At 44.1% G+C, this 23,667-nt stretch overlaps 4 protein-coding genes across 8 annotated transcripts; 3 read left to right on the top strand and 1 right to left on the bottom strand.

Annotated features, from left to right (window-relative positions):
* Positions 1 to 352: 352 nt before the first annotated feature.
* Positions 353 to 3,442, bottom strand: LOC142893944 (lipopolysaccharide-induced tumor necrosis factor-alpha factor homolog). 3 transcript variants are annotated; one of them, XM_076034973.1, is made up of 5 exons: positions 3,192 to 3,442; positions 1,679 to 1,746; positions 1,456 to 1,587; positions 657 to 831; positions 353 to 541 (listed from the first exon to the last, which is right to left on the bottom strand). In XM_076034973.1, exons 2-5 carry the CDS (start codon positions 1,737 to 1,739, stop codon positions 427 to 429), a joined length of 483 nt encoding a protein of 160 aa, XP_075891088.1. In that variant the 5' UTR covers positions 1,740 to 1,746; positions 3,192 to 3,442; the 3' UTR covers positions 353 to 426. The 3 variants fall into 3 exon arrangements, with proteins under 3 accessions (XP_075891088.1, XP_075891079.1, XP_075891099.1); XM_076034964.1 differs by lacking the exon at positions 3,192 to 3,442 and adding an exon at positions 2,485 to 2,614; XM_076034984.1 differs by lacking the exon at positions 3,192 to 3,442 and adding an exon at positions 2,485 to 2,614 and having other exon boundaries at positions 405 to 541; positions 661 to 831.
* LOC142893933 (actin-related protein 2/3 complex subunit 1A) lies at positions 2,650 to 8,714 on the top strand. Of its 2 annotated transcripts, none has more exons than XM_076034942.1 (11): positions 2,650 to 2,910; positions 3,606 to 3,700; positions 3,893 to 3,997; positions 4,969 to 5,191; positions 5,542 to 5,649; positions 5,793 to 5,896; positions 5,991 to 6,099; positions 6,558 to 6,633; positions 6,733 to 6,926; positions 7,635 to 7,725; positions 7,830 to 8,714. In XM_076034942.1, exons 2-11 carry the CDS (start codon positions 3,637 to 3,639, stop codon positions 7,866 to 7,868), a joined length of 1,113 nt encoding a protein of 370 aa, XP_075891057.1. In that variant the 5' UTR covers positions 2,650 to 2,910; positions 3,606 to 3,636; the 3' UTR covers positions 7,869 to 8,714. The 2 variants fall into 2 exon arrangements, with proteins under 2 accessions (XP_075891057.1, XP_075891067.1); XM_076034952.1 differs by lacking the exon at positions 2,650 to 2,910 and adding an exon at positions 2,936 to 3,043.
* A 1,575-nt stretch (positions 8,715 to 10,289) lies between these two features.
* On the top strand, positions 10,290 to 15,003 carry LOC142893902 (actin-related protein 2/3 complex subunit 1B-A-like). The gene is made up of 10 exons (XM_076034875.1): positions 10,290 to 10,540; positions 11,112 to 11,244; positions 11,970 to 12,074; positions 12,670 to 12,892; positions 12,983 to 13,090; positions 13,428 to 13,661; positions 13,744 to 13,819; positions 14,010 to 14,209; positions 14,436 to 14,526; positions 14,618 to 15,003. The coding sequence occupies exons 2-10, from the start codon at positions 11,181 to 11,183 to the stop codon at positions 14,654 to 14,656; spliced, it is 1,140 nt and encodes a 379-aa protein (XP_075890990.1). The 5' UTR covers positions 10,290 to 10,540; positions 11,112 to 11,180; the 3' UTR covers positions 14,657 to 15,003.
* Positions 15,004 to 15,962: 959 nt separating this feature from the next.
* Positions 15,963 to 21,788, top strand: LOC142893909 (monocyte to macrophage differentiation factor 2). Of its 2 annotated transcripts, XM_076034888.1 has the most exons (7): positions 15,963 to 16,366; positions 19,064 to 19,145; positions 19,425 to 19,585; positions 19,764 to 19,838; positions 19,961 to 20,062; positions 20,847 to 20,916; positions 21,150 to 21,788. In XM_076034888.1, the coding sequence occupies exons 1-7, from the start codon at positions 16,353 to 16,355 to the stop codon at positions 21,351 to 21,353; spliced, it is 708 nt and encodes a 235-aa protein (XP_075891003.1). In that variant the 5' UTR covers positions 15,963 to 16,352; the 3' UTR covers positions 21,354 to 21,788. The 2 variants fall into 2 exon arrangements, with proteins under 2 accessions (XP_075891003.1, XP_075891012.1); XM_076034897.1 differs by lacking the exon at positions 19,764 to 19,838.
* The last annotated feature ends 1,879 nt before the right edge of the window (positions 21,789 to 23,667 follow it).

Below are 23,667 nucleotides of genomic sequence, written 5' to 3'. Positions count from 1 at the left end.
TTAGTGCTCCATGGTGGCTTTATTGGCTGGAGACAACAGGGAAGACACATTCCTTTATGGTCATGAAAAAAAAATCAACTTGAAAAAATGGAGTTTGTCTAAGTCTACACTTCCTTGTGCGTTTGACTTTTTGTGATTCACTATTGGGCACGTCATGAGGTCAGTTCAGAGACAGACACAGGAAACTTGAGAAAAAGTATTTATTTCATATAAACAAGTAGAAATCATGGCTTTGGGTCATTTAAAACATCTCACAAAAAGAACACAAACATCTTCACCTTAAATATTTAAATACTGACATCTTGAACATGCCGACCCGAGTAATTCTAAGACAAAATGTGCAAGCTTTTAGTGCAAAAGTCCATTTAAATATGTTACTTTTTTTTTTTTAGAGGAGAGAGACTTTGGTGTTGAGGCTCAGTGTCATTAACAGCAAGTTTTCCTGTGGATGTGGAGCACACGTTGGCAGCGAGGACAAATGTGATAGGCGTCCTTGAAGTGGTCCACAAAGAACGAAATCAGGCAGCATCCCAGCAGCAACCTGCCAGACAGAAATCAAACATGACCATTGGCTTCCGCTGCGTTTGTACTTTAAATCACACCATCATGACTACCATTTAAAGTGGATTTGGTGGTAGTGAAAGGGCTGTCCTCACCCACACAACACAAACACGAGACACATGAGCCACGCAAAGACCCCCACTTTGTAGGTGACGCGCGTGGTGACCTGAGCCTCGCAGGACGGGCAGGTGGTCAGCGCCGGAGAGCGAACGAGCCGAGACTCGTAGCTCACAAACTTTGGCCTGGGGGTCACCGGAGGAAGGGCAGAACCTGAAGAGACCGTGGTGTGGAGAAAAAGCAGAGGACGGCTTAGTTTCAAAAAGCGGTGCGATGTGAACTTCCTCATTCAATCGGCAAGAACACACCTCTATCTAAAACGGTGTGAGGTTTTGAAGGATGAGTCTAGAAATATAAAATAAAACATTGAAGGAACATTTAGACCAGGGGTGGGCAAACATTTTGGCTGGTGGGCCACAATGGGTTATAAAATTTGACAGAGGTGCTGGAGTGTTTGGGTGACTCACCTTGTAGGAAAATAAAGTATATCATGGGATATGTAGAAAACATGTGTCAGTTAAAAATAAACAAAAGCATTACAACAAGATCTCAGTCCTTGAAGCCCCATGGTATTTAGCTCTTTATTGAAATGACTCCTAAAAGACTGAAAGAAATTGACGAAATACAGCCATTTCGTTACATACTTACGGAATAAAAAGCTTACTAGGACGTAGTTTGCCCATGCCTGGTATTTACAGATAACTCTCCAACAATAAGTTCTCAACCATTCCTGTTGCTGGCGCTCCAGTTGCTAGGCTAGACTAAACCGCAGCAACCATTTTCAGGGTAAGAATACATGTTCAAAACGGCTGGTATGGCTTTGAGGTAGGCGTGTACCTGTGAAGGAGAGTTGATTTTTGGTGGAGCAGCCGATTCCCGGTGAGAAGGAGAAGGACGGAGGAGGTGGCGGAGGGCTGAACTGTGAGTTCATGTGGTAAACTCTCGCCTCCGACCCCGTCAGATACTCATCTGAGACAAAGTGAAAAGTTTGCATGTGTTCCTCCCCCCTAAACCGAGGACCTCACCCATATCTACAGCGTTGGGTTGAAATTGTTTTTACCTGGCAAGAAGTACAGCGGTGGCGTGGGAAACGGTTTGTCCACTTTTGATGACGGCTCCATTTGACGACTGAGTGATAGGACAACAAAAATGCTGAGAATCAAACTGTGCTTTGACTTTGCCTGCAACAAGAGGTGGTTTGTCTGGAGGGGTCCACCAGGTGCACTGCAGGGACACTAATTGAAACCTTTCTTGATTGGTCTAAGAGTCTGTTACCCACAAGTCAGGAGGGAAAATAATATCTTTATCCATCTTGTCTTCACCGGAGAATGATATATTCTTCCTTTGTTTCCCCTCTTAGCAGGCAGCTCTTATAGATAGCAGGAACATTTGAATTTAAAACAGTCTCAGTTGAATTTACTCAGTTGAACTTTTAATAGTTTGTTAAATTCCTTGGTTACATGGTGAAAGGCTTTGCATGAAGCTAAATGTTTCATTAAAAAAAAAAGAAAAAAGTATTGTTAATCTTTCTGTTAAAAAAAAACCACACATTTTAATTTATACTAAAAGTTTGACCAAAAAGTTGTAGTTGCAGACATGATCCGCCACTTACTTTGTTACGGCGTGTCAGTATTATTTTGAGGCAATTTAAAAAAAAAAAAAAAGTAATATGATTAATATGACTTTACTTTGACATTGCATTCAACCTGTCGTGAAACAAATTCCACTGTCCTCTAGTTTCATTTAAAACGCGCATGAGGATGTGGCTTTTGTGGCCGTGGGAACTTTGAGTTTTAGTGACTCCTGCCTCTGGGTGACGCTGGCCTGAGCTGTTTCGCCCCTATAGTTCGTGTAAAAAAGACGGACCTGATACGTTGCATGGCGGTTTGGTTCGCGCTATGCACTAGATGGTGGTGTTTATAAACCGGTCAAGCCACTTTGGCAGTTCCTATGGTTTCCACGTTAGCCACTAGAGGAGCTATTTCTTGCTGCTCGCAGTTGGTGTGCGAGACATCCGAGCGAAGGTCTTCAGTTGAATGTAACAGCCAGCGTGATGATGCTAAGCTAGCTGTCAATCAGGCATCCACGGGTTTTGCAGCTCAGTTCGCCACCGGATGCTCCCGGTCGTATCCTCCCGGCCGTCTTGACATTCCCTCTACATTCCTGGACGAATTCGTGTCGACTGACCAGAGTCCGCGAATTCGGGTCCATTCCTGATCGAACCTTTCCCCGATAACGTAACTTAGCTTGGCGGCTAACGAGAGTGCTCACTCGGAGAACTGGACTGACGAGGTGAGTTAGCAGTGGGGCTAGCCCAATGTATGGCTAGCAGTGGAGATATGGTCGGAAGTAAAGGCATCTCCAGCCTAGGAAATGCCGAGGTCCGATAAAGTGCAAGGGGCCCCCACTGAAGTGGAGGTCCAGTGTAAGACTTGCATATATGTGCTCAAAATTGCCTCAATATCTACTAGGCCTAAACATCGCCGGCGAACACCCAGCGCTAACCACTCGATGTACTAGTAACGTAACGTTTGTAATGTTGTGCTAGTTAGACGCCGAGTCTGCCAACTGACCTAGTAGTTGTTGCACAGTGAGTCGCTGTGGAAATCAGATTCTCTTCATTGCATATTGCGAATGGTGTGCGGTGGAATCTGGCACTGCTGCCAAAGTAAATGGGCTAACGTTAGCTCAGTATTTTGGTACGATATCTGATTACTTGGAGGGGCTTGAAAAATATTTCCAGCTAATGACAGTTTGTCCATTTTTGAAGCTAACACACCTAGCTACTAACATGGAATCCAACCCTCGTAACAGTACTGAACAACATTTGACTGTTTTCTCTCTTTGTGCTTATGAATACAGACATTTTACGAAGTGTTCTATGAGGCGAGCGGAAGCAGGCTGGCTACATTTAAAGTTTTGTGCATCTGTCGGCGCACAGTTTCTCTCCCTGTCGCAACAAAGTTTTTTGCTGTGTGACTTCGCAGAGTTCCACTTAAAGGACCACACCCAGACAAGATGTCCCTTCATCAGTTTCTGTTGGAACCCATCACCTGCCACGCGTGGAACCGCGACAGGACACGTAAGCCCCAATTAGTCCCGCCGGCGTCCCAGTTTACTATCCGCGCCAGCAGATCACATCATGGCTCTGGAGATTTTAGTCACACACATTTTGCTCTTTGTGCTGAAACGTGTGAGCACCATAAAGTGCTCCATCTTGCCTTGTTCTTGCTGCTCTTTGTCCCTTTTAACATGCTGCCCTCTTTTCTGTTAGAAATTGCCATCAGCCCCAATAACCATGAAGTTCATATCTACAAGAAGAGCGGCAACCACTGGGTTAAGACCCACGAGCTGAAGGAGCACAATGGACACATAACAGGTATGTCATCAGACGGGCTTCAGGGCCGAGGTGTGTCAGCGTGTGGGTCAGCTCATATCCGTGTTTACGTCGTCATCATATGCAGCCAAATGTTCCCTAAAAGCATAGACGTTACTATTTGAACACAGTTGTTGTTTCTTATGACATTGTACTCAAAACATTAGACACTACAATCTTCAAATGTGTTGTTTCTTTAAGAATCAAATGTCAAGAGAATTACTCTAAAGGATATTCTATTCTATACGCTGTGCGTTTAAAATATCAAGAGCTTTATTGACCAGGTTTATGCATGGAAAACATGGAATTTAACTACAGTTTGGCTCCGTTGTCTGTACATAGATCAGAAAACTAACAAAACAAAAAGACAGTAAACAATGTGCAACTTGCCGGTGGAATAAAAATATGTACAATAAACACAAGAATATATACAATACAAAAATACAAATATGTTTGAATACATGGCTATTTGGAGAGGAATCATGAGCTCACTGACAGCCCACTGAACACACAGGACCTGTCTGTCCGGCCTTGCCTCTACCTCTGTCTCACTGGCTTGCTTAATTTTTATTTATTTTTTCTTTGCTGCTTTTTACAGTATTCTTTAGAGTGGAATCTTCTCAAAAACGTGTTTCAGAAAATAGTTATAAAAGTTATTAATAAGAATACATTTTATTTATAAGCGGCTTTCTGAACAGACCAGGACACTTTACAGGTTCAGACCAATTCAGTAAAGCAACAGTTAAAAGCTACACACAGAAAAGAGTAAATATTAAATAATAAAATAAAATAAAAAGGAACAACACAGTTAGACAGAGTAGATCATTTTAAACAGATGAGTTTGAGTATGGATTTAAATATAGGAGGAGAGTCAACGTCACAGATGTCTGATGGGAGAGCATTCCAGAGTTTCTGAGTAACATGTAACCAGTAGTCTGTTAACTGTAAATCTATTTTCACTTTTTCTTGGCCAGGTATTGACTGGGCTCCCAAAAGCGACCGTATTGTGACATGCGGAGCGGACCGTAACGCCTACGTGTGGTCCCAGAAGGAGGGCGTGTGGAAGCCCACGCTGGTCATCCTCAGGATCAACCGAGCCGCCACCTTCGTCAAGTGGTCGCCTCTGGAGAACAAGTTTGCAGTGGGCAGCGGCGCTCGCCTCATCTCGGTCTGCTACTTCGAGTCTGAGAACGACTGGTGAGACGCAGCAACACGCGTGTAACTGTAGTCCAGTTGTAATCGAGATTGTCTGCCCTTTATCAAGCGCAAATGTACTTTTTGCCCTACGGTGAGAGTGTTGTGGTGGCTTCTTGTCGTAGCATCCATGGGGCCAAGGAATAGCAAATATGGTAACTAGCGAAAATAAAAATAAAAATTTTGATGTAAAAAGTGTTGGTTGACTGATTAATATTGATTATCGGTGAATCATTATGTTTGTTTGTTTTATTACGTTTGTTCAAGGATTTATGGTTTAGTTGTCTTTTTTTGTCCCGTCTCACACTAAGTGTGTCTCTTTATGTTTTGTTTTTTTCATTTTCTCACCTCAGGTGGGTGAGCAAGCACATCAAGAAGCCAGTCCGCTCCACCATCCTCAGTCTGGACTGGCATCCCAACAACATTTTGCTGGCTGCTGGATCCTGTGACTTCAAATGCAGGTGAATGTCACTGACTGTACTTTTACAGTCAATCAAATAGAAATGCCGAGATCTCCTCTCCCCTTTAGGATTTATTTTATTTTTTTATTTTTTCTTCTTTTTTGCTCTAACACTAACAACCCCGTCCCTCTCTGGCCCTCCAGGGTGTTCTCAGCCTACATAAAGGAGGTGGAAGAGAAACCAGGTCCCACGCCCTGGGGCAGCAAGATGCCATTTGGGGCCGTGCTAGCAGAATTTGGAGGGGCGGGTGTGTATCCCTTCCCCAATGTGTTCATTAAGACGCTCTTCCCCGTGGCTCGCTGTAACAAGATGCCCTGTTGTTTGTGCGCTGTGTGCGTCAGGCGGAGGGGGTTGGGTCCACTCGGTCTCCTTCTCGGCCTCTGGGAACCGCCTGGCCTGGGTCAGCCACGATAGCACTGTCACTGTGGTGGACAGCTCCAAGACTGCAAGGTAAAGCCACACCTCCTTGCATTGAGACATCTTGTTAAAAATAAAAAAATAGAGGCGCATATTCGTGATTAAAATATATATGCTGGGTAATTTTCCTTCCGTTCCACACTTAAATGTCGAACTCTGCGGTATTTAAAACTAGCAGCCAACCAATCAGCTTTGAGTCGTGTTGTAAAATAGCAGGGTGCAGGAGACTAGATAAGATAAACTTTATTGATCTGACAGGGTCAAGGTGTTGAAGCAGTTAAAGACATTTGCTCCAAAGGTCATTGGCACTACAATATGAATCAGTAATTGTTTTTGTACAGTGCACACTTTTCATTGTGGAGTTACTGTGTTACTTATTGCATTTGCAGCATACATAAATGTTGTTTCTATGATTTAAAGCTCAGGCCAGTGTCGCTGTGTGTGCTGACTGTGGAGTGTAAATAATATAGAATAATCATCTTTATGTTCAGTCCTTCGCAGCTGAAGACGGAGTTCCTTCCGCTCCTCAGTGTCATTTTTGTTTCAGAGAACAGCCTCGTAGCCGCGGTAAGCATCGCACAGTCTCCTCCTCCCCCTCCTCCTCCTCCTCCTCCTCTTCCTCCAAAGAATCTCAAGTGAATGCTGTGCACGTGCCTGCATCCTCAGGGTCACGACTGTTGCCCCATGCTGTTCCGCTGCGACGACGGCGGAACGCTGACGTTTGTGTCCAAACTGGACCTCCCTAAGCAGAGCATCCAGAGGAACATCTCCGCCATGGAGCGCTTCAGGAACATGGATAAGCGAGCCACCACTGAGGACCGCAACACTGCCCTGGACACACTGCACCAGAACAGCATCACGTGAGTCACCACATAGTTCCCACTACCTCATCTTATAGCCGGAAACAGAGTCCCCGCTTCTTCTGCCAGCATTAAAGCCACCCAGCAACCTCGGAACCTTTAACTATTCCAATTTTAATTTCTGCTCTGTCCAAAGACGGAAATCCCCAGAAATGTTTCTGATTCAGTCTAAGTAAATTGTTTGAAATGTATTGATATCAAAATTTCACAGGGCTCTAAAATATCTGCAAGTCCACTATACATCCTTTTTATCCAGGGTATTTTTCTTTAGAAAGTGAACTTGAGTGATTGAGCTTTTCCGCTCTGGATCCCCTCATCATTTTTGAGTGTCAATAACTTCAGCTCGACAACCAGATTTGCATAAGTGTGGGATTTACGATGGCCATTATGGGCAGATGGTAAATGTAGTCCCCACTTCCCTCCACTTTGCTTCTTTATGTCCCACTGCGGGTGGAAAAAACCCCTTGCACTTTCTACGCATTAGTCCTTTATTGGAAACCATCACTATAACACAACATTAAGTCACTTCCGGCGCCACCTTACTGTGAACTGGACAATACCGTTACTTTCCCACAAGCAAAGTGAGCTGATTGTTCCAAATTCGGGATTGCAGCCATGTCTACTGTTTGTGACTCCAACATGGTAAACATGTGAGTGTGATGTTCTAAAAAGTTCCGCAGCACTTAAACTGCACCTTCGTGTCTTTAGCCAAGTGTCTATCTATGAGGGAGACAAAAGGGACTGTCGCAAGTTCTGCACCACAGGCATTGATGGAGCAATGACCATTTGGGACTTCAAGGTAACACACACACCATCATCATCATCATCATCATCATCATCATCATCATCATCATCATCTCACACCTCCCTACTCTAAATCCCACATTTGTTTTCCTCCCTCAGAGTCTAGAAGCTTCTATCCAGGGTCTCCGCATCATGTGAAGAAATGAATGAATGAAGATGAAGAGACGCTGCAGCCTCACCTCTCACCTCCCTCCCCGCCCCGCCTCCCCCCGCTCCCTCTCCCCAGACCACCCCCGCCCCCGCAACGCAGCCAGAAACACACAACAGACCACCTGTATCGAGTGTCTGCTGAAGCACTGATCACGCCGTAAGAAACACTCGTGTGAGTGTGTGCAAACACTCTTAAGAAACACTACATGCACGCACACACACACACACACACACACACACACACACACACACACACACACACACACACACACACACATACACACAAACATACTCTGAGCTGACGTGTGACATCACTGTTGATTTTTTTTTCCTCGTTTGTTTGTTTTTAAAATGAAGGTTAACCAGGTGTCATAGTGGAAGGTTCTCTGACACGTATTATAACGTGACGTGAAGTGTGTGTTTTTATGTTCTCTAACCTCCTGTACCAAACACTAAAAGGTGCGTTTTATCCTAAAGTCAGACTGCATTTCACCACAGGTTAACCTTAGCACGACCTCTGAATATTGCAAATGAAGTAGATGGGGAAGGGCTTGACGTGTGCACCTCCTTCCCCAGCAGGTGAAGTCGTTGTTGTGATCCGGACCCCGGGTTATTGATATTTTGAGGTCATGTTGGAGGTTGGCTGTAGGCAGCTGCACGCGATCTGACGGTGGCGAGAGAAAGCGGCAGCTGTCTATAAACGGTGCGGAGTCACGGCTGTCCAGCACTGGACTCTGTAGCTACTTCACTAAAACCACACAGGATGGAGGATTTCTATGTAACTGGTCATGGGATAGACATGAAATAAAGACGAAATACATTTACAGAACACAAGCCACCGACTGCTGTCTTCCTTTGTCGCGTTCAGTGGATGGTAAGGTTAGCCCTGCGTTAGCCATGTTGGTTCAGTATGTTTTATGTACTGGGTGATCACTTTATGATAATTCACTCCTCTGGCGTTGTCAGTGTTTTAATAATACCTTTGTTTTTTTGTATCCCAGACTCTAATGATTATCATAGATATCCAGAAAACAGTATTGATCCCTCAGAAACACCTGGCCCAGACTTCTAACACTTACCAGGGAGATGTATCAGTGATATTATAATGTGACATTAAAAGATGAGCCATTTCCAGAACTGTATTATGACACAAACTTCATCAAAAGCAGTGGAAGCAAAAGTGTGAGGGATATTTGGCTTAAAGGTAAAATTGATGAAAAGGTTATTTCAATAGTGATACACCACCAGAATAGAACATTTCAGTAGAAGTGATGTCCTTGGGGACAAATGGCAAACTGGTTGGTGTGCAACGACCATTACGATCTTGTTTCCAGTTTATCGCTGGTGCGCAGCAGCATGTTGTACAGTAAGTACTGAAACATAACAGTTGGATACAAGCACTCAAAGGTTAGAGGCGGTCAAAGTAAGTCTGGGAAGGTCATGGTGCATTCTGAAATTTCATCTGAAAGCAGAATATCTCAAACTTGAAGTGATGTTTATAGAAGTACAGCTAAGGGTAATTGGATAAAGTGACTTATAGCCATAATAACCATATTGAGGAAGATGTATATGCATCTGTACTGTGGTCTTAACTGTTGTTTACTAGTGGCCAACCAACTAACCAATAATTGCACAAAGAAGAGGGTGTCTTGTACCAGATATCTATTATTTGCCATCTGGATACAGGAATTGACACCATGAGTTAAAATAGTGTCATTCATAATCTACATATAGTTTTTATGTTAATTGTCGCAAAGACATGTTAGATTGAATTTACCCTCGAATAAACTGAATTGAAGAACTTTCAAGCCCCAAAATGCAGAATAAGATGATGCAAGAAATTCAACCAGGCTGCTATTATGAAATTTGTCATTCTTTAAATTTACTCCAATTTGCTAATAAATAAAGAGGAAGTGCCAAAGCTGTAAGTTCAAACCAGTTTCTGAGGGTTGATCAGTAAAACAAAGTGAGAATCTTTTTTCAAGAAATTCATATTTAAAAAAAGGTGAAAGTTTTTAAAAACTTAGACTCTCAGTATTGCCAGCCCTTGTTTGCTGCCGCCACCCTTTTCCGTGCTCCTCTGAGCAGTGTACTTTTTCTCCCCGCCCTGCTCCCTTGTTCCTCTTTCTTTATTCAGTGACAGGCTCCTCCCTCTTCTTTTCCGGGTCTGTCATGCTCTATACGCTTTTTCTTTGCCTCCCCTCCTGGAACATTGTACTCATGCTCCTCCCTCTCTCCCTTTTTTCCACTGAAGCAAAAGCCTCAAACTTCTCTGTCCCGTCTTGGACCGGCAGAGACTAAAGCAAATCCCCCAACCCCCAAGTGTTCTCTGTCTTTATAGACGTGTCACACCCATGTTCTGCTCTGCCTCTGCAAAAGACTGCACAGACTTCCTGTTTTCATGCATGCCCCCTCCTCTTCCTCCCCATCGGAGCGCCACTGTACCCTCCTCCACTTCCCCCCTCTGACCTCTCCTCCCTCTCAGCTTCTCTCCTGCTGAGCTCACTCTGTCGTTGGCGTTCGCGTTGACTGGCCAGAGTCCGCGAGCTGAGCGCCCTCATCTCCTCATCTCCTCAACTCCTCATCTCTGACTCCGCTCACTCCTTGTAAACCCATCTCAGCGGCCGCTCACCCATTCATCTCTCTGCCCAGCCCTCAGGGTAAGTAGTCTAGAAAATATTTAACACTTGACTGAGTTTGCTTTTGACATGCCTGCAGTATACACACACGCACACACACACACACACACACAAGCACACAAAGTTATGCGTAATGCATTTCCAGGAAAAGAAGGGTCTGTTAGTGTGCAACAGGCACTCCTCCAGCCCGCACACACTCACTGAGCACACAGCTATAGGTGGAGGTTGGAGGTTATTGTGTGAAGGAACCGACTAAGATGGAGAGCTGTACTTCCTCTGTGTGCACTCCCGCTGTAACATATGGGGGATGTGTGTTGCCCTCAAACTGCATCATTCCTCTCATACCTCTGGGAGTCTGGATTCCATTATCGTGGCCCCAGTGAGATAAGCTTTGTTTTTGGGTTTTTTTCCCCTACTGCACATGTTTTTAAAAACAGCTGAACAGCTTTGGGGGAAAAAAGAGGTCTGAACAAACTCTTTGTATTTATTCGCAGAGCTGTTGCAACATTGTCGAGTTTGCCTCCTATTTCTTTTTTCTTTTCTTTGCTTTTGTCCTTGTAACACCAACATTCTACCTTCTGCTTTTTTGTAGACCTGACTGGCGTACATCCCCTCATTTCCTCTTGCCACTTCCTGGTCTGTCTGTGACATCTCATTGGCCATGGCCTACCATAGTTTCCTGCTGGAACCAATTAGCTGCCACGCCTGGAACAAGGATCATACCCGTAAGTCTGCTCAATCTCGCTGATTGGTCGCTCCCGGCCTAAAGTTTTCAGCGACTCTAAATCGTCTCACCCCAAAACCTCCACTGCGTTTCGATCGTAGTCGTCACAGATTGTCTTGCTCTTAACCAGATGGTGCTCTGGAGAACAAACACTGTCATACTCTAAGGTTTTTGATTGGCTCTCAGGTGGTAGAAGGTATTTCCTGTTTCCTGTAAGAGTGACGCGGCGCCCAGAGGCCCTTATGAAAGGCTCTTGTGTTCCGTTATAGCTCCAGGAAATGAAAGCCATATTTGGCCGTTTTGATCGGCGCTTCAATTTTGGGTAATAGAGGATGAAACAGCCGTCCCTTGTTGAGTCGCACAGTCACGTAGTTGTAGTTTTTGCTCAACTTCCTGGCTCACAACATGCACACGCAGCAGCCACAATGCTGCTCTAAGACAAACACCGCGACTGACTCATCTGCTGACTAAAACACGCACAGGGTTTTCCGCTTTAAGGGAAGGAAGGTCACCCTTCTCAAACACTGTCTGTTTAAAGAAGCCACAAGACTGTTTGAGGCCTGCAGGCGGACACAAGCTACCTTTCTTTTTTGGTTGTTGCTTTCATGGATGAGTCAGCTGCTCTTTGATGCCCATCATAAACTTTGCACTCATAAATCTTGCCAAAAAAGCGTGCTTGCTGTTTGTGCTGACCCTCTTCTCACAGCCTGTGTGTTTTTATCTCAGAGATCGCACTGTGCCCCAACAACCATGAGGTCCACATCTACAAGAAGGATGGGACCAAGTGGAGCAAGATCCATGAGCTGAAAGAGCACAATGGGCAAGTGACAGGTGAGACAGCTGATGTGAATAAGTGCAGTCTTTAATGGTAACTCTGCATTTAGCATGTAGCTCTTGTTACTGTCTTTGTGAAATATTGGGTTCACAAGAGAGGATTTAAAATACCTATGTGTACACGCTAAAACTGGATCTGAAGCTAATAGATGCTTAACATTCCATAGCTTAACTTAGCTTAGCTTTGCTGGGCACTGGAAAGGACTAGAAACAAAGGAAAATGTTTGCAAGTAGTTTGTAACACGTATGCTCACTTCATCCACCTGTTGCACAATTCACTCACAACAACAACATTTAAGTATGAACATTTAAGCTGTTACAACAGGGTTTGTTTTGTTTTTTTTAACTGAATGTAGCAGTTTGACTAAGCGGTGGCTCAGCAATCACCCGAGACATCACTACCTACCTACCAAAAAGAGGAGCTAGCTAGCTCGCCAAAGCTAGCTAAAGGCCTGGAAGGCATCAACTAAAATAAGCAAGGTTTTAACTAAGTTGTTTTGTCAAACACAAATACATTTCCTGTTATGCCTTAAGATATGTGTTTTCATTGTTTTACAATCAAAAATTCAGTGAGAGTCTTTTCCTCCTGCAGGTATCGACTGGGCTCCTGACAGCAATCGCATCGTCACCTGCGGAGCGGACCGTAACGCCTACGTGTGGACCCTGAAGGAGGGCGCTTGGAAGCCCACCCTGGTCATCCTCAGGATCAACCGCGCTGCCCGCTGCGTCAAGTGGTCACCGCGGGAGAACAAGTTCGCCGTGGGCAGCGGCTCGCGCCTCATCTCCATCTGTTACTTTGAGCAGGAAAATGACTGGTGAGGCCTCACCTCGGCGCATGACTTCCTGTTTCACACCAACAAACGTGATGTGTGGATCACATTGTCGCTGTCTGCTGTCACTTGTAGGTGGGTGTGCAAGCACATCAAGAAGCCAATCCGCTCCACCATCCTCAGCCTGGACTGGCATCCGAACAATGTCCTGCTGGCAGCTGGGTCATGTGACTTCAAGTGCAGGTTCATACAACTTCTTCCTTCTGTTCATCATAGGAAATTATTCTCTTTTGCCCCCTTGCACTGATGCTTCAGCTTTTCTTCAAATATTTTAAACTGACTTCAACACAGCTTTGTGAATCTAGAAATCAAAATTGGACATTTATATTTATTCAGCTAGTAGTCTAATTAAAATCAAAGATGCTGACTCAGTCAAAAACTGGCTTTATTTTACAGTATATGTACATATTGCAACTGAAGCAAATCATTAAAAACATCCCTGAATACATAACAAGGGAACTGCACCCTAATGTAGATATCTGTCCTGGTCCTTCTCTTCGCCTCACCCTCTCGCCCCCAGAATGTTCTCCGCCTACATCAAGGAGGTGGAGGAGAAGCCGGGTCCCACGCCCTGGGGCAGCAAGATGCCATTTGGGGAGATGTTGTTTGAGTCCGGGGGTTCTGCTGCTACTCAGGCTATAGGTGGAGGTGGCGGGTGGGTGCACAGCGTGTGCTTCTCGCACTCCGGCAACCGCCTGGCCTGGACGTCCCACGACTCCACCCTGTCCGTTGCAGAGGGAGGCAAGAGCGGCACGTAAGTTGGGGCTGGGCCTGCATACCTGTGTGTCTGTTTGGGTGTGTGCTGCAACAGTCTCACCTTTGTCCCGACCCCTCAGGGTGAACAGTCTGCGCTCAGAGACGCTCCCTCTGCTGTGTGTCACCTTCATTACCGAAAACAGCCTGGTAGCTGCCGTGAGTGTCCAGCTTGTTTTTATGGAGCTTTATCAATCATTTTTAATTTTACATTAATCTTGATTTTCTGATCCAAAGGCTTGACATATACTTTTTCAATCAAAATATAATTATAAATATAAATCTGGTATTTCTTGTGAGGCTATACCGATAAAAAAAAAAAGATGTCCTCACATTGCTGTTTCTGCAGGGCCATGACTGTTACCCGATGCTGTTTGTATACGACGGCGCCAAGGGCAGCCTGACATTTGGCGGGAAGCTGGACGTTCCCAAGCAGGCAGCTCAGAAGGGCATCAGTGCCAGGGAACGTTTCCAGAACCTGGACCGTCGGGCCTCAGAAAACCAGACCACCGACAAAGACCTGACCACTGTTCACAAGAACAGCATCAGGTAATAAACACAAGCTGCATGTCATGAGTCTGGACAAAAGATCCAGATGTTTAAATGTAACTAAGAAAGAGCACATATGTGTGTGTACAGTACAGTTAGTGTAGGATCAGCCAAGTACAGCTTTTATTGCTGATTTTGAAGTGCCACCATTTTCTAGTTAAGGGTAATTTTTCTTCCCACATTATGTGTTTGCCTTCATATGGAAATGTCCCCCCAAATTTTTCAGTCAAATCTCAGTGTTGACTGGAGGACGGAACCAGTGCGCCAAGTTCTGCACAACTGGCATGGATGGAGGAATGTGCATCTGGGATGTGAAGGTAACACGCGCGGTTATGTGGTTAAATGTCTGTGTACTTGCTATCTTGTGAGAAGGACATGTTCCCATTGTATTTTTCTATTCTTTTGCAGACTCTGGAGTCCGCAATGAAGAACCTGAAGATTGTCTGAAATGAAGTTTACATAGCCACCATGAAGTATATTAGCTTTTAGAGTTATGGAGAAAACTTCTGCCTTATTACGCAAAGCTTCTTGGCCAAATTATAATCAGGGTATTCTTTTTTAAAGAGATGTATTCAAGTTTAACGACCAGACCTGGGGTCAAACTCTGTTGCTCCTTTGTTTTGTTTCAATCCAACTCTGTGGGCAGACGGGCTAACCTCAGTTCTGTAAATGGTACTTTAGGAGTCTGAGCTAATGCATTTTTTTTTCATTCATCATGATGAAGGGCTACAACTCTCATTTAAGCTTATGCTGGTCATAATTTGCACCTAAATAAAAGATTGCTGTTACATGTATTGCATTTGTGAGAATGTTACAGTTACTGAATTTCATTAAGATGTCTTACATGAAAAAAACAAACAAACAAGAACAAGAACAACACTGCTGATATTTTAACAAGGAATTAGGCATTTCAAGTAGTTAGGTGCTGCTACATTAATCACATTTTTGTTTAAATAATCTATAAATAAAATTTACAAAATGCATATAATAGATGCTTAAATTTTATTAAGATTAAGAATCTCTTTTTCAAGGGTGTCCCGGCCAAGGCCAGGTTATAGGAAGCAGTTTTTAAAAAGTTTCAAAACAAGGGGGGGGGCGGGGGGGGGGGGTAGCAGTAAAAGTTACAGATTTCATACAGAGGCCAGTCAAAATAAACCATGTGCATAAAAAGTACAAAGCACAAAGGTTTCTAACGCCCAGTCCCTGCAGTTATAAGCCGCGGTACAATGTACTGATGAGGCATTGCAGCTTACAGTATTACGATGCATGCACATTATGAGTATATGCATGCATAAACGAAGCAGACTATTTATTTTTAAATGTTATATAATTAGTCTGAGACCGTCGGTCATCCCTTCTGGCGTTCCCAACTTCCTGGCTTGCAACATAAGAACGAGCCCCATCGCGTTCGATGACGCGCCTGTAGCGACACCTAGAGGCTTAATCCAGAAGTGCAAGTAGCAGGAATTTCCACGCAGCCATGAATCAGTCACTCAGAAAATGATGTGGCAGCCGTCAGCGGTGGAAAACAAGCCTCCTCTCTGAGTCGTGATGTGGTGAGCCGGCTCCAACCCAGAGCAGAGAGGGAGAGAGAGAGGGAGAAGGAGAGAGAGAGAGAGAGAGAGAGAGAGAGAGAGAGAGAGAGAGAGAGAGAGAGAGAGAGGGAGAGGGAGCGAGAGAGAGGGAGAGAGAGAGAGAGAGAGAGAGAGAGAGAGCCCGCGCAGCATCAACGCCGTGCAACAGAAAGAGGGGGGGGCGGTAAGAAGAAGAAGAAGAAAAAAAAAATAGGGGCTGTGTCCTCAGAGACCATCCCCGACACGACGCCCACACTTCCGGACTGGAGCCACTGGAGGCAGCTGGGTCAGGATGCTGCTGCTGCCGCCGCTGCTGCTGCTGCCTGTGATGACAATGAGGCTGATGCTGATGCTGAGATGAGGATACGACCACCTCCACCACCACCACCACCTCCTCCACGACGACGACGTCCCCTCGGCCACGCGGCGATGCTCGTCGCGCGCCACTGAAGACCCAATCGAACCGAACCGCCGCGCGACTCAACACCGGGAGGATCCGGGCTGTGTAGCGCCCCGCTGTCTGTCTCTCTGTCTTGTCTGCTGTCAACTGTTGCTGATTCACACTGTCAATGAATCTGATCAGGTAGGTGGAACCCGCCCGTCACACCATCATCATTACCATCACCATCATTATCATCATCTCAGATCTAAATCTGGGGCTTTACCGGCGGTGATGAGCAGGAGCCGCTCGTTGTTCCCAAATTAACATCTTTATGTTTTCCATGATGATGTAACAGTCTTGTGGCTGGGATGTTTGCGTGCGTTATTCCTGCACACGCACACGTACACACACCTCACTGCTCATCATCATCATCATCATCATCATCATCATCATCATCATCATCATCTTCCTGTCTTCTGCTGTCTTCCTTTAAACACACAGAGCAGGCCGAGGCACGAGTCCCCTCGTTTACTCACCCTCAGACACTGCAGGGCAGCCCCTTTGCTGTGAGTCCTGCGTGGCAGCAAAAGGAGGAATTCAAATGAAACACAACAGTAGGGACAGTTATCTTAACAAGTCCTTTGCAGATTGTCCCCATGTCGTTTTTTTTTAAATATATATATATATACAGCATGTTTTGTTTGTTTTAATGTATAAGAAATAAGTCCATGATGTGCATCACGACTTGCCCAGACCGCAGGGAGGCATTTTGTGGTTTCCAGACCAGCAGATGTCTAGATTATATTAATATGATGTAATAAATCAACAGAGGCCACAGGTTACATATCTTCATAACTAAAATAGTATGTATATAGTTTTTGCTTGGGTAAAAAACAAAAAACAACAAAAAAAAGTAAAGATTCAGTGATGATTGAAGCTGTTTTTAGCTCCTTAGCAAAAAATAATGAGGCCTGTCAAACCCCTTGAGCAAAAAAAAAAAAAATCCCTGGAGCGTGCAGATGAAATCAAAGACCAAAACCAATCTCATCAGTGGTCAGTGTGTTGTCATGCTAAAGACCGGAGCGCTGGGCCAATTGTGCTATTGACATTTTATAGCACAAATTATCTAGCTTGAATGCACCGCTGCCAAGTTGCTTTTGTTATTACATAGATTCTTCCGGACGGCTGAAGCTCTTTCTTCCTCAGCAGAGCACGAGCACCTGTCCTTTTCTCTCTCCTCACGCTGGATATTGATTAAACGATTTCTAGATGACAGAATATGATTACCATAATCAATAAATCAATTGGTCAGTACAGTGGCTGGAAATAAAATCTCTAAAGTCGACCTTCTTTTTAAATGAACATAGCTTTTACAATCACCTTTTATTGCTAAATTGACCGCAAGGCTGTATGTCTTGTTTACTGTTTCTTTGTGGTCTTTATTGCTCATAAGAAAATGTCCCTCGACATGAAACAAAGCAGCTCTGCTTCTCTACTCAAAGTCCAGTCGGTGTCTCTCTGTCTGGCCCCTGGCCTGTTAATTATCATCCAGCTTGATAAAGTCATTAATATCCCCGGCCAAGCCTGCCGGGCCCTGGCACTGATGCAAACATGCAGTCAGTCAGCGAGAGGCCAGAGTTGGATGCAGAGCAAGCAGCCCTCTGATCTGGGACAGGATGCCCTCTTTCTGGGCTGTGCCACTTAGTATTAATAACCTGGAATGAGTGTCACTCTCAGAGCATCTGCCCGAGGTCCAGAAACGTGATTTCATAGAGATACGGAACTGGAGCCAAGTGTTTTAAAGAATAATCTCCTAAGTGACTGTCACCATGCACAATATAACTGGATACAGGCACATCAGAATTTAGTTTTCCCCAAAGGGTCAGCAGCATTAGGATTCAAAAGATATGAACAAGTGGACGGCAAGAAAACATCAGTACACCCTAAAATTAGTATGTTACGTTATATGCGTCGTGTGTATCGTTTTTTTGCAAGGAGGTGACTCATACATGTGCATCTTTGTCGACCGAAAGATTATTTGCAATCATGGCTGGATCCTCAGTGTTTTCACCATTGGGTGGAAATTGTTTCAGTAGGAAGAGAAAAACAATAGTGCACCGCAGTCACGTCGATGAGCTCTTGATCTGGGTAGGATTCCCTTTTAGGGGGCTGCCGTCTCCTCCCTTTGTGTTCCATTAATCTCTGAATTGTGTGTGCGTTGTGTGAGGGAAGGAGACATCACCAAATCTGGGACTCTTGTGATATCCGGCCTTTTGCGAGATGCAGCATGAAAACAGGGAGGGGTTGTGTGTTTTTTTTTTTTGTTTGCGTGAGTCTGCACAGACGTCTTCGCTTGGCTGCATGTTAATTTAATCAGCAGGAAGCACCGAGGAGACGTCTGCACTCGAGAAGTGAGGCAAGTCAGATGAAAGAAACAAGGAGGTTTCTGGTGTGTTGTGGAAAAAAACATACCGACAATCCCCGTCTGGAGGTTTCCATGACAACAGTGACATCACCGAAGGAACTGTTTGGGTTTTGAGTGGAAAAATGTTGAGAGGACGTGCGCGCCGAGCAGTGTGTTGGTGAGTGTCTGGGGCCAGGATGTAAAGCGTGAAGTGTCTCTCTGAAAAGGACGTGGCTTTACATTTGTCTCCGTCTGTTTGTGTGGGTTCAGCCGGTCCTTGGTTACCCACTGTTACCGGGCAACAGCTGCCATGGCAACCATGCTGCAGAAGCAGCGTTGCTAAGCAATGTGCGAGAAGATGGGCTGAAGTTTGACAAGCGGCACGAGGCCATAACTACTTGTACTGCTTCTCGTGTCATTTTGAAAGGTTTACATTCAAAACTGCTGTATTTTATTTCTCAGGCAGTAGGTTTCTGCTTTTTTTTGTCTTCCAGGTTTATGAACAGCCGTGTTCCTCCTAACAAGAGATACCAGCCCACAGAATATGAGCATGCTGCCAACTGTGCCACGCATGCGGTAAATGCACACACGCACCCAAGCATGCACACACACACACACACACACACACACACACGATTGTTGCAGTGAATTCTCTGCCGCTTACAAATGAGCAAATTGAAATTTTTAGACATGCACTGGTGCTAACCTAGGCTGAAACTCAAAGTTTAAAAAAATAAAACCAAGCCAACACGAGAGCGTGGTTATGTAACTCATAAACAGCACCCGCTTCCTGCACTGGGATCTGAGCGCGTGTCTGCTTGTATCTCATGTCTCATTTATGTGGCCGTCCTCCAGTTATGGATAATCCCCAGCCTGCTGGGCAGCTCCCTGTTGCACTTCCACTCCGAGGACCAATGGGAGCGGCTGTCCGCCTGGGTTTACGGGGCCGGGCTCAGCTCGCTCTTCATCATCTCAACCCTGTTCCACACCGTGTCCTGGAAGAAGAGCCACCTGCGGTACGTGTGCACACTGGATGAGGTTTTTTAATCTGACAGGGAGTAAATTTCCCGAGTGACGCTGGAGCGAAGGCTCCTCGTGGCACTGCTGAGTCGGTGATGTGCTCTAGAACACACTGATGCGACATGTATAAACAGTGTCACTCAGTTGTCACGAGGCTCTTTGGTCTCTCTGCAGGTCTGTGGAGCACTGTTTCCACATGTGTGACAGGATGGTGATTTATTTCTTCATTGCCGCCTCCTACGCCCCGTGGTAAACAGCCTGGCCCCCTCTTACACATGCATGTGCGTGTGCACGTATATGTGTGCAGGATTTGAACACTGTCTGAAGTTATGCATTGTTTTTTTGTTTTTTTTGGTTTTGTTTTTATCTAGGCTCAACCTGCGCGAGCTGGGTCCCTGGACGTGTCACATGCGCTGGTTGGTCTGGGTCATGGCTTCGTTTGGAACAACCTACGTTTTCTTCTTCCATGAGAGGTCAGTTTGTACGCATCCTGCGGTGCTGAGAACCTCTATTGCATCTAATGCCAAAAAACAACAACACTGTGTTTTCATCGTATTAATAATCAGCAAAAAGAACTCCAGAAATAAAACACATCTTGTCCTGTTTCCAGCTTCCTGTCCTGCTAAAACTGCTGTTTCGTTTTATGTTCCTCATGTTTGCAAAATTATGTTAGGTGGTGTCACTAACGTAAGACAGGTGTCATGTATTGCCTGTTAAAGAGGTCCCAGGACTGTATGTTGTTAGCATAGACCTCGAGCAAAAGAATGCTCAGTATAAATGAAAGAAAAAGAGGAACACTGGTAAAATGATTTTTTTTTTAGGACCCAGGACAAATCCATTACCCGCGACTTTGTTTTCTTTATGGCATGACACATAATAAATATGTACAAGCTTTTCATAATAAATTATTCATGCAAACACAGAGTTCCTCACTAATCCAGCTGCCTGCAGTTTCAACTTCAGATGAACAACCTGGCACACGGCAAAGTAAATCCACAAAGACTGATCTAATATTAAACGCGATGTGAGATGCAGATAATCAGCTGTGAAAGTGCGCCCACACTGAGGTGGATGGCCTGGTACAGTGAGGAGGTGGATAATGCAAGGTGCAGTAGCTCGGCACATGATTTAAAGAGAACAGCCGAGTATAAATAGCAGGAGGAGAAGTTATGAAAGCGAAATGAGTCAACTGTCACAGGGAATTTATTGGAGCCAGTGCTGAAGAGTTGAGCAGTCATTCCTTCCTCTCTCTATCAGGTATAAGATCATGGAGCTGATCTGCTACACAGTGATGGGGGTCTTCCCTGCCTTGGTCATCCTATCGATGGTAAGCAAAGTCATTCTGACTCACTCGCGGTCATTAAAGGAGAATTCTCTCGCCTTGTTGAGTTTGCATTTTTATTATCACATTACTTCAGTGTTTTTCAACATTGAAAAAAAAAATCTCATTGCACACCACAGACCAAAAATAATATAAACGACACTTTTTAGTCGAATGAAGACAATATAGTTTCTTAATTTATTCATCCCCACTCGTATTAATTCCTCTCTGTCTTTCAGCCGGAGCAGTCGGGGTTGTGCGAGCTGCTGGTGGGCGGAGCATGTTACTGTCTTGGGATGCTCTTTTTCAAAAGTGACGGCATTGTTCCATTTGCTCACGCCATCTGGCACCTGTTTGTCGCCATGGGTGCTGCCATACACTACTACGCCATCTGGAAGTACCTCTACACCCAATCGACCAATCAGGTCCAGACCTCCAGATGACAGCGCTGACCAATGAACTCACAGGAAGTAGCTCCTGTGCTCCGGCATTTCAAAGGGGATCCTTTTTCTTTTCTTTTTTCAAGCTGTGTCCGAGACGACAGGCTGCCTCTTTTGGAGAAAAACTAGTGGATATATGAAAAAAATCAAAAAGATAGTGAAATCATGCTGCATTCAGACTATTTAGACCCTTATTAAGTGGTGCGTTTGAGGAGTCATTTTGGGCCAGGTTCTCCTAAGATTCCTTCTGTCTTTGCGGGCCAAAGAAGATAACTAGTAATAGAAAAATCCTAAATCCGCATTTCAACATTGTACGAAATGATTATTTACAGAGAAAGTGGTAACGTTTCACTTTAACATAACTTAGTAAGTCTGGATAGCGGTGTAATGGCTGTCCCATGAATCAATAATTTTATATTAAAATGTTGATTACAATCATGTCAAGTAGGTAATTGTCTAATATTTTGGCAAATGATGAAGATATTTAAAAGCATCATGAAGGGACTTGCCGATACGCAGTGTACCGTAAGACAGCGGAGGATTTTATTTTTTTTATTTTTAAATAATACAGCCCTTATTGTTGCCAAATGTGTCTCCTGCAGCTTTGCCCTGAAAAAAACCTGTCAGCCTCGACTTTAAAGGAGGCAGCCTGTTGAGACACAGATTTTCATTTTATGACTAGTTTTTGGGTTTGTTGTTTTTTCCTGAGGGAGCCTCGCATTGAATCATCATTCTGGGAGGTTCCTCCTCACAGGCCGCACATTCACATTTAGTGTTTGAAAGCCAAACTGAAGACATTGTTACAATAATTAAGGATATTGTTTTGTGTGCATTATTATTATTATTACTAATATTATTATTATTATTGTTATTATTGTTATTATTATCAGAATGTGTAGTTTTGTTTTGGTCATATTTTGAAGGTTACATCCGAATGAACTATAGTGAGAGTGATTGCAATGTAACTATCACGGGTGATAGGCAGACAGTTGAGTGGGTGTTTTGCTATGATTTTCAACTCAAGCATGACAGCAGATTTATGTTTATCGAAACCTACTTTCATGGTTTAAGTCTTGGAGACGTTATCTGTGTGCTTCCAGATTTATCAGGCTCAATACAGTTATATTATCAAACAGAACTATTGAATTCTTATAGGTTACTCTTGCTTATTAGGTTAGGGTTAATTCAGGATATCATCAACACAATCTGTACAGAATATATTTATATATATTTATATATGTATATATATATATGTATATATATATATATATATACATATATATATATATATATATATATATATACAACATATTTTTTTTCTCTTTTGATGTACATATAGTGTCAGCTGATTATCTTTATCGTCTTTAACCCAATGAATGGGACGAGATGAAGGAGGTTTGTCACGGTTGAACCTCAGAGGAGAAAACCACTGTCTGAGTCATCACTGCCAGAAGACTAACTCACTGCCATAACTTATAGCACACTACTACCATACATCTACTGCTGTGCATTTCACACTTGAAAGGGAACTGAAGCTATAGTATTGTTGAACAATCCGGCCCAATATTAAGGCATCTCAGGTGTGTACGTGTGTGTCTGTGTGTGGGTGAGTGTTTGCTTGTATGTGTGGCTGTGTGTGTGAGGCTGTGTCTGTTTGTATTTATCCTACTCTGACTCTCATAAATCCAAAGCCTCTTGTCGGCTGAGTCTATGTTTACACATGAATGCATGTACCTTAAACACATCACCAGTATACATGTTGTCTTAGTGTCGAGCTGTACGTGTCCGCCAAGCTTGTGTCTTATTAATGTGGCCAGAGGTACCGGGAGGTCATATTGTCTGAGTGTTCAAAAGAAACTCTCGTCACCTCGTTAATGTTGTATCTTCCTTCCTGCTGCCTGTCTCTCAGGATTTGGATTGTTTGGCTTTCAAAGCATCTCAAGCCTCATTTAAGCCTCACTAAAGTTACTACAAAGCGTTGATTCGCCGTAATCTGCACATTTAACACCTGTGAAACTGCTTAATGCAGCTTTGTGGCTACTTGCATCCCTACGTGAGGCAACTGTCCCCTAAAGCCTTACATGACACACATGCAGTACATACATGTTTATGTACAGGAAATAAAGCTTTAAAGCAAATACCTTAAAACACTCACAATCTGACCAAGAAAATACACCGTGATTGAACTTTATACATAAACGTACCAACTTGTAAATCAGTGTGTAAATGAGTAAGCAAAGTTTTCATCACCTTCTAATAAGATACTAATAAATCAAAAGTAGTATCCAAACACTATAACGAAACTATAACTTTTGAA

Source organism: Nelusetta ayraudi, unplaced genomic scaffold (assembly GCF_046127955.1).
Source record: "Nelusetta ayraudi isolate G7.1 ecotype Tasmania unplaced genomic scaffold, CSIRO-AGI_Nayr_v1 ptg000004l, whole genome shotgun sequence".
Lineage (NCBI taxonomy): Eukaryota > Metazoa > Chordata > Actinopteri > Tetraodontiformes > Monacanthidae > Nelusetta > Nelusetta ayraudi.
Note: the sequence above shows the minus strand (reverse complement) of the source record. Positions and strands in the feature narration are given on the sequence as shown.

Coding starts and splice junctions, on each gene's coding strand:
- LOC142893902 (XM_076034875.1), top strand. CDS start 11,181: ATGGCCTACCATAGTTTCCTGCTGGAACCAATTAGCTGCCACGCCTGG. Junction 11,245..11,969: donor CTGGAACAAGGATCATACCC/GTAAGTCTGCTC, acceptor TTTTTATCTCAG/AGATCGCACTGTGCCCCAAC. Junction 13,662..13,743: donor GAGGGAGGCAAGAGCGGCAC/GTAAGTTGGGGC, acceptor CCGACCCCTCAG/GGTGAACAGTCTGCGCTCAG.
- LOC142893909 (XM_076034888.1), top strand. Junction 19,839..19,960: donor GCCGCCTCCTACGCCCCGTG/GTAAACAGCCTG, acceptor GTTTTTATCTAG/GCTCAACCTGCGCGAGCTGG. Junction 20,063..20,846: donor GTTTTCTTCTTCCATGAGAG/GTCAGTTTGTAC, acceptor TCTCTCTATCAG/GTATAAGATCATGGAGCTGA.
- LOC142893944 (XM_076034964.1), bottom strand. Junction 832..1,455: donor AAATCAACTCTCCTTCACAG/GTACACGCCTAC, acceptor CGGTCTCTTCAG/GTTCTGCCCTTCCTCCGGTG. Junction 542..656: donor CTCGTGTTTGTGTTGTGTGG/GTGAGGACAGCC, acceptor TCTGTCTGGCAG/GTTGCTGCTGGGATGCTGCC.
- LOC142893933 (XM_076034942.1), top strand. CDS start 3,637: ATGTCCCTTCATCAGTTTCTGTTGGAACCCATCACCTGCCACGCGTGG. Junction 5,650..5,792: donor TCCTGTGACTTCAAATGCAG/GTGAATGTCACT, acceptor CTGGCCCTCCAG/GGTGTTCTCAGCCTACATAA. Junction 6,100..6,557: donor GACAGCTCCAAGACTGCAAG/GTAAAGCCACAC, acceptor CTTTATGTTCAG/TCCTTCGCAGCTGAAGACGG.